This window comes from Hypanus sabinus, chromosome 1 (assembly GCF_030144855.1).
Source record: "Hypanus sabinus isolate sHypSab1 chromosome 1, sHypSab1.hap1, whole genome shotgun sequence".
Classification (NCBI taxonomy): Eukaryota; Metazoa; Chordata; class Chondrichthyes; order Myliobatiformes; family Dasyatidae; genus Hypanus; species Hypanus sabinus.
In genome coordinates, this window is record NC_082706.1 from 93130365 (window position 1) to 93144129 (window position 13765).

Here is a 13765-nt window from a genome sequence, read left to right on the forward strand (position 1 = left end):
ACCTCTGAACGTACAATTCCAGCCAGTGGAATCAGTACTTATAGGCTGATGTTTGGAGCAGTTTGAAAATGGGTTTGCAGAGACAGTAAGTCATAGACACAGATTCCATTTCACTGGAAATTGTATCAATGTTGCTAACTGTGAATGGTTTCAGGAGTGGAATATGCAATGTGTGAGGAAAGGATAAAGCTTCCGCTACAAATCCCATTGTGTTAACTTCAATGTTGCATTAAATGCTGATTTTTTTTTGCTGATGGGCCTGTTTTAAATGTCCTTGTACATAGGTCCATCTTATGAATCCGGACTACATACCCAAGCCCTGCTGTGCTCCCACTAAGCTGAATGCAATCTCTGTGCTCTTCTTTGACGACAGCTCAAACGTCATATTAAAAAAGTACAGGAACATGGTAGTCAGAGCATGCGGCTGTCATTAAAGGGGAGTGTCTGGAATCTCATCTTCAGGTGTACTGAAACTACTGGAGGAGCCAAATCCTCAGCATATGGCAATCATTAAAAACCCTTTAAGCAATACCTCTGTAAATAATGTTTACAATTTTAAAAAAAGAAATAATCTACTTAAAGGCAGTTGTAATATATTTTGTACAGTTTTCATAAAATGTAATTTATTTGTTTTTGGTTTGTCTGGTAATTAGGAGCAGTAATGACATTGCTTACAGTTAATTGCTTTCAAGGGTGGATGGGGTGTGTGTGAGAGAGAGAGAGAGAGAGAGAGAGGGGGTGAGAGAGCGCAAGGGACCAAAGATGTAAACCACAATGAACATTATGGAAAAAATTAAGGCCACTTATTACAACCCTGGTTTGGACAGAAACTGCACATTACTTTTATAAAACACACTCTGGACAATCATTTACATTTTTTTATTAGAAAATGCCAAGTAATGTAAACTTTTGATGTAGCATCTCACATTTTGTTTCATGATTTTATTGTACAAAAAATTAAGTGCCGACCACACTCAACTTTTACTGTTATCCACCTCTCACCTGGAGACATACAATTCATTCTCTTAACACACATGCTAACAATAAAGGATGTTAAAATTAAGTGGTTTTCCTGTGCAGTTTGCTCACTCGCAGCAGTATATATGAATAGTGAACAATTCTACATCTTGGGTCTGCTGTTGCTGTAACTCAATGCTTAAAGTGTATCTGACTATAACAGCCACTGCCATGGACTGTACCATTTGCTGTTCTGGAAATAGATTTAAAATCTTATTTTAAAAAAACTAGCATAAAATGAGACTCACTGTAGTTCTTTTAGCCACCATCTCTGATTCACTTTAAAGAACAGCCTCAAGTTAATTAATCTTAATAAACTGCAAGGTTGTTCAACGCATAACAACGTCTTTTAAAAAAAAGGGGGTGCAAGTGTTACATGGTAACTACTGCATTGTCTGTTTTAATCCCCCCTCCCACCCCCCCAATCACAATGTACTGTTGAAGTGGTCAAAAAGTGACTTGAATTTCAGTTTCAATAAGTGATTTGATTATGTTAAGCAACCACATTTTAATAAAACTCTACAAATCTTACAGTCACTCACTACACAGACTGCCAACTCCTCCTTCCAGTAATGCACACAGGTGAATGTGGCTTGAAGATACGCTGAGGTATTCTGTTTTATGCCCATAGTACTGCATTTACTAATCAGGTACAGATGATTGTCTGTTAACTACTTATAAACCACATTCACATAAAAGTGTTATGCTGGCAGGCATAGGAAGTAAAATCTTTTCTTTCTAGACACACACACACACACACACGCATTTCCACACATGCACAGAAGGCACCACTGATTAAAAAGCACAGACAATTTAACCAAACCCAAGGTTGGAGGTTGGTGAAGGAACATACCTTGACTGAGGAGTAAGTATACAACACAATTACAAGTTTGGACACAATTGTATATCAACAACAAGAGGTGGTAGCTGTGCGCCTTACAGTTCGTCCCTGGCTTGCTGGAGGATAAAGCTGTGGAGTGTGTCCAGATCCCTGGCTCCATTGTGCTCAGTTACCTTCTGACCTCCACGGAAAAGCAGCAGTGTTGGATAACCACGAACCTGCAAACAAGTTCACAGATCAATTCAAAATTCGTGGGTGCTACCGGTACCATAACGTTTTTGCACCTCGGGGCGGCTAAGTTGCCCGTTCAATTCTGCCACCGTCCATAAGGAGTTTGTATATTTTCCCCACAACTATGTGGGTTTCCACCAGGTGCTCTGGTTTATATCTCTCAACACCCCCCCGCCCAGTCCAAAGACATACCATTTGGGAAGTTAACTGGTCATTATAAATTGTCCCTTGATTGGGCTAGGATTAAATATGTGGATTGCTGGGTGGCACTGCTTGTTAGGCTGGAAGACCTGTTCAGCGCTTTATCTCCAAATCATTTTTTAAAAATAAATAAAACCCCTGTTTAAAATTTTGAAGGTTTTCTCTCATTGTGCAGGGACTGTAATTAGTTTCTGTTGCACAAGTCATACAGCATAGAAATAAGACTGTTCAGCCTAGCTCACCCACACTAAGGTGCCCACTTAATACTACTTACCTGCATTTGACTGTTACCATCCACAAATGTCTTTTACATGTTACTGTGCCTCCTGCTTTCCTTTGGCAGCTTTCCCCAAAACAGACTACTGTGTGTAAACCCTTGTATTTCCCGTCCTGTGCCTTGTATTTTCCCATCCAGGACATTGTGTTGGAAGTGCATTTGAAGTAGTATTTCAGTAGTGTGTGATGGACCAGCCCGCCTTTGCTCATACACGTAGGCACATAGTGGTGAAAACCTCATCTCACTCCCAATGGGGATGTTTGAAGTCATAAGGAATTTTGAAAGCTTGGCTGTACTCGGTTATAGGAATTTAAGTTACCAAACAAGCCAGAGACTTCAGCCCTAACCTAATAAAAAGGTATGATTTTCTGCTGGCGTTGCAGCTTTCATTATTTGGCTCTAATCACCAAACAGCAGAAATAATGTGCTGTTGATCCACTTAGCATTTTAGGCCCTTTAAATCTTCTGCCATATTAAATGCAACATAAAACCTTAAAGTCTTGCACAAAGTCCCAGCTCTGCCATAATGTAATGTTTCCTTACCATACGGATCAAGGCCATTTGGCCCATCGAGTCCATTCCGAGACCACTGGTCTCATCTCCCCATTTATCAACTTGTAACCAAATTCTGCAAATGCTGAACATCACCACTGGCTCCCAAATGTAAACATTTGTGATCTTGTGCAGCCTATTAACACATGCAACTTGGAAGCTAGTAAATAGTTACACTTCCAAATATTTACAGGAAATAAATGTAAAACATTTGAGGCATCAAGGATGTTGGCTAATGATAATCTATCTTCTCTACCAAAATGCAGCAAATATCACCATAGTAACCAGTCCCCAAATAAAAATTATCACCTGACTGACAATACAGCTAATCATTCCTTGGAACAAGACTAGTTAATTATGACTGACACGCACTGTGTTCCATTGCACTAGGTTTAGCTGTTTTGAAAATCAAATTAAGAAAAAGCCAAAAGGAACACCTTACCCAGCCCAGCAATAAAAAATAAACTAACATGCAAATTACAAGTCTAGGAACCTGGACATCATTAGGGTTCCAGGGTCTTCATTTGGTCACCTGAGGTAAAGCCTGTATGGGTACAGTCAAACACTCAGACTTTGATTGGTGCCTCTGTAACCAATGAGCTTGCAGCGTGCAAGGTCACAGGGTTGGATCCCCAGGAAAGGACCGATACTCTACTTAGTGCCAGCTCTCAGCGGACAGGTGCAATTTTGTGTCCATGGACAGATTTTACTGAGGGAGCAGACCATCTTGCTTTATAGCATCCCAAAGAAATCAAAATTAGCCTTAACTGGCCTATATCTCACTGACTTAACAATTAACACTAGATATCCATCCATATTCATGAAACTTTGGTAGTCACTGGGAATAGAAACAGGCCCTTCAGCCCATTAAGTCTGAGTAACAAGCTCCAATTTACATCCTGCTTCATTCTCCTCAGATTTCCTTCAGGACCCCCTCCCCAGATTCTAACACTCACCTACACATTTCAGCCAATTAAACTACCAATGCCACCAGAGCACCCTGAGGAACCGTGCGGAGTCAAAGGGCGTGTATGCAAAATATACAGGACCAGAGGTCTGGATTATACTAAGGTCAGTCGGGCTGCGAGCCAGTTCCTCTGATACCTGCATCACTCTGCTGCCCCAAGTCCTTTGCAGTACTCCAAAAACTCGCACTGTAAACAGCAGTGCAATTGTAAAAGTAGAAAATGCAAACTAAAATATAAATAAATGGCACAATGAAAACAGTGATGCACTTCTTTCAAATGTGTCCAATTAATGTCACTTTTAAACCTACTGAATACTGATTACAGAGAGAGCGTTGGGCTGTGCAGTCCACTTCAGCAATCTTGATGTCACTTATTCCAGGAAACTCTTGTTTGGCAAGTTCCTCCCAGGTTGGTGCTAGGCTCTTACAATGGCCACACCTGTAGAAAGAGACAGTTTGAACACAGGACGTACGGCACATTGAACACAAGCACCATCCTTCAGCCATAGCGTCTGCATTAACCATGATGCCAATCACGTTTGGACAGATTACAACCAGCAGCCCTTAAGAGTTCTATCACAGTGTCTCTGACATCTCAGTAGACTGCAGATGCTGGAGTACAAACAAATCTACCGGAGGAGCTCAGTGGGTCGAAATACATCTTTGGGATGAAAGGAAATGTTAATGTTTCGTGTTGAAACTGTGAATCAGGACAAATCCATTCCTGATGCAGGGTTTCGACCCAAAACGCTAACAATTCTTTTCCCCTCACAGGTGTTGTTGCACAGAAATGCCTGACGGGGGAAATAAAACATCTCTGACCTAAGTAAGGGTTTAGAAAAAGAAATCTGCAGTGTGAAACTGTCTAAAGTCTCTGGATTGCACCTTTGCAGGACCACCACCACCAACTGTCGTGTGTCTGAAATTAGATTTTACCTTCTTAAAGAAGACCTCACATGGCAGAAGAATAAAGTACAAAATTTAACTAAAATATTTCAAGGGCATGTCTAAAACCAGGGAGATTTGTCTCAGGAGAACAGAAAAGATGTCTAAAAACATTGGGAATCTTTAGGATTCTCTCCTTGAGAGGACTGTGAAGGTTGAGAATGTTAACATATTCACAGCAAGACAGAGGAAGTCAGGACACCTAAATGAGTGATGCTGCTAAAGCTGAAAACTCAGTCAGCTCCATCATGGGGACTAGCCTGCACAGCATCCAGGGCATCGTCAAGGAGCGGTGCCTCTGAAAAGTGATGCCCATCGCCCAGGGCATGCCCTCTTCTCATTGCTCCCGTCAAGGGGAGGTACAGGAGCTTGAAGGCACACACAATGATTCAGGAACAGCTTCTGAACCCATGAACACCACCTCACTACTTTATTACCCTCTCTCTTTTTGCACTATTTATTTAACTTTTTATGCATAGATTTTATTGTTAGGTATTGCAATGCTCTGCTCCTGCATAACAACAATTCATGCCTTCACTCTTGATCAACATCAGTAACACTGATGACTTCAGGAGGGGAACACATCCCAGTCTACATTGGGGAAGAATCAAAAGCTTAGAATTCCTAGTTATTAACCTATCAAATGACCTTTTCTGGGCCCAACACATAGATAAAACTACAAATAATAGGCATGTCAGCATCCTTACTTTCTTTAAAGAAAGTTCGGCTTGTCACTGAACACTCCTAACAAAATTCTATAAAGTACTGTTGAATGAATCCTGATTGACTGCATTGTGCCCGGGTAATGAACTTGAGTACAGAGTAGAGAATTCAAGCCCAATAAACCACAGGCACACACTACCGATTCTACGGGAAGCATTGCTTCCTGTAAGAAGGCAACATCCACCAAAGATCTCTGCCATCCAGGCCTTGCCATCTTGCAGTTACTGCGAGGCAGAGGGTACAGAAGCCTGAAGTCCCACATGAGCAGCTTCAGGAACAGCTGCTTTCTTTCAACCATCTAGTTCTTGAACAAATTGCCATAACCTTAATTACTAATCACTTTGTTCTAATTAGTTCTATTTTGTCAACTGAGTTAACAACACATCATGAATCTGGAGATAATTTCTAAGGAAGGTGTGCATTGTATCTGAGACCAGAAGGCACACCTACCTTCGTCATTCACTGCTACAATCTTTTAACCCAACGCCAGCAGAATGGCACACTTTTTTTAAACAAAGGTGTAGAATTTGTGGAGGACTGTCAAACATATCAAGCAGAGAACACTCATCCTTAAAAAAGGACATCCTTCCAGCTAAGCTTGGGTTGTACCCAGCACAGCAGTACAGGTGACGAGGTCTGGTCCGCAATCATTCACTGTAATGCTGCAGGTGAACAGATGACTTACCAGGGGGCATAAAACTTCACAAAGGTCACCCCTGTGGCTATGGTCTCCTCAAAATTGTTTTCAGTCAGGTTGAGAACTTTGTCCTGCAGAGAGAAGAGGTAAGAGTTGTCAGGTAAAAGGTAACGGAGGGATAACAAAAGAAGGACTTCAGTCTCTGCTCCGCCCCACTCTTACATTTTACGTCCTTGGCAACACAACGTGGACCTTGTTGAAAGGCGCATTGGCCCCAGACCTCTGCAAGTCTTTCACAGTGGGAGCAGGGGATTAATCACACAGAGACACTGCCCTTGGTGATAGTAGGAAGGGTGTGAAGTAGTTCTAAAACCTATACTCGTACAAGGCAGTGGAGAGGCAAAGGTACTCTTCACATCAAAACCCTGCCTGGTCAGGCTGTTTGTGGGAACCACACTGAGGAAGTGTTAGGAGAAATAGAACACACAGTTTTTCCAGCCAGCACTGAAAACCTCTTGCTCAGTAAATAACAATGATCCACTAAGTTAGACCATTGTCAAGGTCTTCCAGTCATTGGGGTACAGCACCCTGGTCTGGGCCAAATAAAAGGATTAAAACAACTCTCCCGTTTTTTTAAAAAGCAAGTGCTTCTACTGAGTTTATTTATTTGGAGATATAGTGTGTTACAGGCCCAATGAGCCTCACCACCCAGGAACCCATCTCTTAAACCCTAGCCTAATCACTGGACAATTTACGACCCACCAATCAGTACGTCTTTGAAATGTGGGAGAAACCCAAAGCACCCAGACGCTCATGGGGAGGACGTACAACCTTCCTACAGATGGTGTCAGAATTGAATTCACAACTCCCAACACCCCCACCTGTAATACTGTTGCACTAGCCACGGTGCTCAACATAAATCTACAGAAGGAGTTTTATATATATATATATATATATATATATATATAAAACCAATGGACTCCTTAAAGCCTCGTCCACTCAAACTTCACTCATCTTTCTTTGCTGCCTGTCACTGGTTTACTCAAGATAAACTCAGACCAATATTAAAAGCCATGATAGAAATTCTTATTGAAGATGCAAATGAGGGAGGAAAATTTGGACAATTTCATCAAATGAAAGATAAGGGTCTACAGTATTTTTTGCTAGTCTTTCTCTGAAATAGCCTCATGGGACAATCAGGATCCAGCCACATTAATGTCAATCACTGAAGGAGAGAGGTGGCAAATTTCCACCCTGAAGGTTATCAAGGAATCAGTAGGGTTTTTGAAAGCTTCCATGGTTATCATTTTTCCGATTAATAGTTTATGCACAAAATTTACTTCAATTTTTTTTTAATTCATGGAATTTGAACCGCAGCAAAATAGAATTTCACTCCACATCTCTACCTTATTTGCCCAGTGAGAAAGCCAGGATGCTACCAGCACAATAACAATATGCTACATGCTTCCTATGAATAAAAGAAATTCCAGGATTTTTCTTGAAGATTCTCAACTGGTCAATTTCCCAACATTTTCCAATTTTAATTTTTACAATAAAGATGTTTGTAGTTAGCTTTTGTAATTCCATTTATAAGTTTTAACCAGCAAGATACAACTGTTCTCTTTCCAGGAACCAACATAAATTACCTTAAAAAGGGGAGCATCTTAAAACCGCTCGGATGCATTAATGGTTAAAAAGAAAGCAAAGGTTAGAACATTTGCTAGCTTGGTGAAATGTGAGGTGACCAAGCCAGAATGAATAAAGAATCAGAACAAAGACAGATTAAAACTACATCAGTCATGCAAGCTTGCCTCCCCAACAAAAATGCCTTATCTGAAATACCAGATCCTCTTCTCCTTCCTCCTCATCCTCCTCCACTTCCTCCTCAGGCTCATCTTCCCCTTCCTCAAGTTCATCCTCTTCCTCGTCTTCACTGTCTTCATCTTTAGAGGGTTGAGCAGCCTTCAACTGGGAATCCACATATTCCTTTAGGGAGTCCAGATCTCGCTTTCCCTTGTATTGATCAACCTACGGAAGAGGTTTGAAACCATTGGAAACTAGGATTCTCAATCTGAGTGCAAGGTTACATTCTAGTAGTTGAAAAAGTGAAATATACCCAGAAACTCTAATCTCCCAGCACAACCAAATCGGTAGTCATCTAAATCATGGAATTCAGATTTCCTTGCTTTAAGAAATGCTGAAATGTAGAAAGCTAAAGGGTGACCTTATAGTGATTTACAACAACATGTGGGACATCGATATGGTGAAAGGTCATTGTCATTTTCCCAGGCTACGGATATCTAAAGCTAGCGGGCATAGGTTTAAGGGGAGAGGGTAAAGATTTAAAAGGAGCCCGAGGGGTACCACTTTCATACACAGGGTACTGGGTACATGGAATGAGCAGCCAGAGGAAGTTGTAGAGGTGGATACAATTACACTTGTGAGGCACTTGGAAAGGAAAGGTTTAGAGGGACATTGGCCAAACACAGACCATCTCAGGTAGGCAATTGGTCAGCCTGGCCAGTATAACTATGACTGAAGCAGCATTGCAGCTTACTCTATCTAAAATCCAACTTGTGCACTATTACTTAGCGGACTGAGATCAGTGATAGCATGGCAAATGGGTCAGGGCTGTGAAGGGGCTTGCTACACAAATTTGGTTAAATTCTGTGGGAGGGGGTAGGAAGTAAATGCAAAATAAAAGGGTAGATGACAATGGAGACCACCCAGAGTACTCAGATCAATTTTGCTTTGCTGTTAATGAACCCAAATCTCCCTCAGTTAACATCACTGGGACAGAGGACCTGGGAATTACAGCTCTGTTGAGGGCTGCTAATATAAAACTTCCTGGATTTATTTTTAAAATGACATTACTAAACATGCTATAAAGACTTCCTGGGATGACACTTTCAATCATGCTGAAAGGTAACAATCCTTAAACTCTTGATGGTTAGGAGTAGTGACCTTCTGGCCTGATTTGTGGGAATCTGTAACTAACGGCCGGTGGCACTACATGCATGGAATGCCACACCACAACAGGAAACCTGTGAAGAGAACAACGTTGGTGTCAAGCCATAGCAACACAAACAGGTAGGGCGGTAAAGGGTAAATGGCATACTTGTCTTCTGTAGATGGAACACTGAGTACAAAAATCGAAGCAAGAGGAGGAGAGGGAAGAAGTAAAGGTAGCTCGGAGAGAAGCCATTTATTATTAAACTGATGGGGCAAAGAGGCTAGACTGCGCAGGCGCGTGACGTAGCGTGCCAAAGGTTTAAAAAAAAGGAGAGGAATTTTTCAACGGTCTTTTAAATCGAAGCAAGAGGGGGAGAGGGAAGAAGTAAAGGCAGCTCAGAAAGAAGCCTTTTTTTACAAAAACTGATCGGGGCAAAGAGGTTAGACTACGCAGGTGTGTGACGTAGCATGCCAAAGGTTTAAAGACCACCATATACAGCGGCCATCGTCGGAGTGGACTGAGGCAGAGTGGGTTGGCTTTGGCTCAATCAGGCTTCGGCGAGAACAGGCAGAGGCGAGGTTTGAATGGGGCACGACTGCGCAAGCACATGGAAGTCAACCCGTGAGGCAGCGGGAGAATTTAAATAGCGAGCAGAGGCTGATTACGTTTTTCACTCCAGGTGAGCTAAAGCCGGGTAAGCTCCTTTAATTAATCTAATTAGTTTAGGAGGCAGCAGTTAGGGCAGTCGAGTGCTCTGTTTGCAGAATGTGGGAAGTCAGGGTGAGCACAATTGTCCCTGATGACACCACCTGCAAAATGTTCATCTGGCTGCAGCTCCTGACAAATCGTGTTATGGAACTGGAGCTGGAGCTGGATGAACTTCGGATCATTCGTGAGGCAGAGGCAGAAATAGACAGGAGTTTCAGGGAGATAGTCGCCCTTAAGAGTTAGGAGTCAGGAGACAGGTAGCTGGGTGACTGTCAGGAGAGGGAAGGGGAATAGACAGGAAGAGCAGAGCACCCCTGTGGCCGTTCCCATCAACAATAAGTATACCGTTTTGGATACTGTTGGTGGGGACGACCTACCAGGGACAAGTTGCAGTGGTTGCATCTTTGGCACCGAGACTGGACCCTCAGCTCAGAAGGGAAGGAGGGAAAAGAGGAGAACAGTAGTAATAGGGGATTCAATAGTTAGGGGGGCAGATAGGAGGTTCTGTGGAAAAGATCGAGAATCCCGGATGGTCTGTTGCCTCCCTGGTGCCAGAGTCCGCAATATCTCGGATCGAGTTCTCAGTATTCTCGGGGGGGGGGGGGGGGGGAGGTGAGCAGCCGGATGTTGTGGTCCTTGTAGAGACCAATGACGTGGGTAGGAAGAGTAAGGAGGTCCTGAAAGGTGAGTTTAGGGAGCTAGGCGCCAAGTTCAAGGACAGGGCCTCCAGGATAGCAATCTCGGGATTGCTACCAGTGGCACATACAGATGAGTTTAGAAATACTAAGATAGCGCAGATCAACACGTGGCTGAAGACATGGTGCAGGAGGGAGGGCTTCAGATTTTTGGGCAGTTCCTGTTCCAGTGGGACAGTTTACATCAGAACTGGAGGGGGACAAATATTCTTGCAAGTAGGTTTGCTTGAGAGGATCCAGTGGATTTAAACTAGATACAAGCGGGTAGGGGAACCAGAGTGTAGGAACAGATGTATGGGAGAAGGAAGGAAAAGATAGTAAAGCTGTTTGCACTGTCAGAGATAAACAGAGAGGAAGAGGTAAGGAATTTCTTAAATGCATTTATTTTAATGCTAGGAGCATTATAAGAAAGGTGGATGAGCTTAGAGCATGGACTGATACCTGGAAAAATTATGTTGTAGCTATTAGTGAAACATGGTTGCAGGAGGGGTCTGATTGGCAACTAAATATTCCTGGATTTCGTTGCTTCAGGTGTGATAGAATCGGAGGGACAAGAGGGGGAGGTGTCGCGTTGCTTGTCACAGAAAATATTACGGCAGTGCTTTGGCAGGATAGATTAGAAGGCTTGCCTAGGGAGGCTATTTGGGTGGAATTGAGGAATGGGAAAGGTGTAGTAACACTTATAGGGGTGTATTATAGACCACCTAATGGGGAGAGAGAATTGGAGGAGTAAATTTGCAAGGAGATAGCAGATATTTGTAGTAAGCACAGGGTTGTGATTGTGGAAGATTTTAATTTTACACACACAGACTGGGAAGCCCATTCTGTAAAAGGGATGGATGGTTTGGAGTTTGTAAAATGTGTGCAGGATAGTTTTTTGCAGCAGTACAGAGAGGTACCAACTAGTGTTGGATCTTCTGTTAGGGAATGAAATAGGTCAGGCGACGGAGGTATGTGTTGGGGAGCACTTTGGGTCCAGTGATCACAATGCCATTAGTTTCAATATAATTATGGAGAAGAATAGGACTGGACCCAGGGTTGAGATTTTTGATTGGAGAAAGGCCAACTTTGAGGAGATGTAAAAGGATTAAGAAGGAGTGGATTGGGACAATTTGTTTTATGGGAAGGATGTAATAGAGAAATGGAGGTCATTTAAAGGTGAAATTTTGAGGGTACAGAACCTTTATGTTCCTGTTAGGTTGAAAGGAAAGGTTAAAAGTTTGAGAGAGACATGGTTTTCAAGGGATATTGGAAACTTGGTTTGGAAAAAGAGAGATATCTACAATAAATATAGGCAGCATGGAGTAAATGAGGTGCTTGAGGAATATAAAGAATGTAAAAAGGATCTTAAGAAAGAAATTAGAAAAGCTAAAAGTTTCTACAGTTATATTAATAGCAAAAGGATAGTGAGAGATAAAATTGGTCTCTTAGAGAATCAGAGTGGACAGCTATGTATGGAGCCAAAAGAGATGGGGGAGATTTTGAACAATTTCTTTTCTTTGGTATTCACTAAGGAGAAGGGTATTGAATTCTGTAAGGCAAGGGAAACAAGTAGGGAATTTATGGAAACTATGACGATTAAAGAGGAGGAAGTACTGGCGCTTTTAAGGAATATAAAAGTGGATAAATCTCCGGGTTCTGACAGGATATTCCCTTGGACCTTGAGGGAAGTTAGCGTAGAAATAGCAGGGGCTCTGACAGAAATATTTCAAATGTTATTAGATACGGGGATGGTGCCGGAGGATTGGCGTATTGCTCATGTGGTTCCATTGTTTAAAAAGGGTTAGTAAACCTAGCAATTATAGGCCTGTCAGTTTGACGTCAGTGGTGGATAAATTAATGGAAAGTATTCTTAGAGATGGTATATATAATTACATGGATAGACAGGGTCTGATTAGGAGCAGTCAACATGGATTTGTGCGTGGAAGGTCATGACTGCCAAATCTTATTGATTTTTTGAAGTGGTTATGAGGAAAGTTGACGAGGGTAAAGCAGTGGATGTTGTCTATATGGACTTCGGTAAGGCCTTTGACAAGGCTCCGCACAGAAGGTTAGTTAGGAAGGTTCAATCGTTGGGTATTAATATTGAAGTAGTAAAATGGATTCAACGGTGCCTGGATGGGAGATGCCAGAGAGTAGTGGTGGATAACTGTTTGTCAGGTTGGAGGCCGGTGACTAGTGGTGTGCCTCAGGGATCTGTACTGGGTCCAAAGTTGTTTGTCATATACATTAATGATCTGGATGATGGGGTGGTAAATTGGATTAGTAAGTATGCAGATGATACTAAGATAGGTGGCGTTGTGGATAATGAAGTAGGTTTTCAAAGCTTACAGAGAGATTTAGGCCAGTTAGAAGAGTGGGTTGAACGATGGCAGATGGAATTTAATGCTGATAAGTGTGAGGTGCTACATTTTGGTAGGAATAATCCAAATAGGACATACATGGTAAATGATAGGGCATTGAAGAATGCAGTAGAACAGAGTGATCTAGGAACAATGGGTGCATAGTTCCCTGAAGGTGGAATCTCAGGTGGATAGGGTGGTGAAGAAAGCTTTTGGTATGCTGGCCTTTATAAATCAAAGCATTGAGTATAGGAGTTGGAATGTAATGTTAAAATTGTACAAGGCTTTGGTGAGGCCGAATTTGGAGTATTGTGTACAGTTCTGGTCACTGAATTATAGGAAAGATGTCAATAAAATAGAGAGTGTACAAAGAAGGTTTACTAGAATGTTACCTGGGTTTCAGCACCAAAGTTAAGAGAAAGGTTGAACAAGTTAGGTCTTTATTCTTTGGAGTGTAGAAGGTTGAGAGGGGACTTGATAGCGGTATTTAAAATTATGAGGGGGACAGATAGAGTTGGCATGAATAGCCTTTTTCTATTGAGAGTAGGGGAGTCTCAAACGAGAGGACATGAGTTGAGAGTTAGGGGGCAAAAGTTTAGGGGCAACACGAGGGGGAATTTCTTTACTCAGAGAGTGGTAGCTGTGTGGAAGAGCTTCCAGTAGAAGTGGTGGAGGC

General features: G+C 42.2%; 2 protein-coding genes across 4 annotated transcripts in view; one reads left to right on the forward strand and one right to left on the reverse strand.

The window, feature by feature from the left end:
* The window catches only part of bmp6 (bone morphogenetic protein 6), a 140858-nt gene extending 140226 nt beyond the window's left edge, over positions 1-632 (forward strand). The window contains exon 7 of the mRNA XM_059972381.1: positions 285-632. Coding sequence (XP_059828364.1) covers positions 285-434 — 150 coding nt within the window. The 3' untranslated portion in view covers positions 435-632. The remainder of the gene's footprint in view (positions 1-284) is intronic.
* A 232-nt stretch (positions 633-864) lies between these two features.
* txndc5 (thioredoxin domain containing 5) overlaps positions 865-13765 on the reverse strand; it is a 36114-nt gene continuing 23213 nt past the window's right edge. For all 3 annotated transcript variants that reach the window (XM_059972363.1, XM_059972355.1, XM_059972370.1), the window contains exons 8-11: positions 8234-8419; positions 6440-6522; positions 4396-4525; positions 865-2076 (exon numbers count right to left, since the gene is read on the reverse strand). In XM_059972363.1, coding sequence (XP_059828346.1) covers positions 1954-2076; positions 4396-4525; positions 6440-6522; positions 8234-8419 — 522 coding nt within the window. In that variant the 3' untranslated portion in view covers positions 865-1953. The remainder of the gene's footprint in view (positions 2077-4395; positions 4526-6439; positions 6523-8233; positions 8420-13765) is intronic.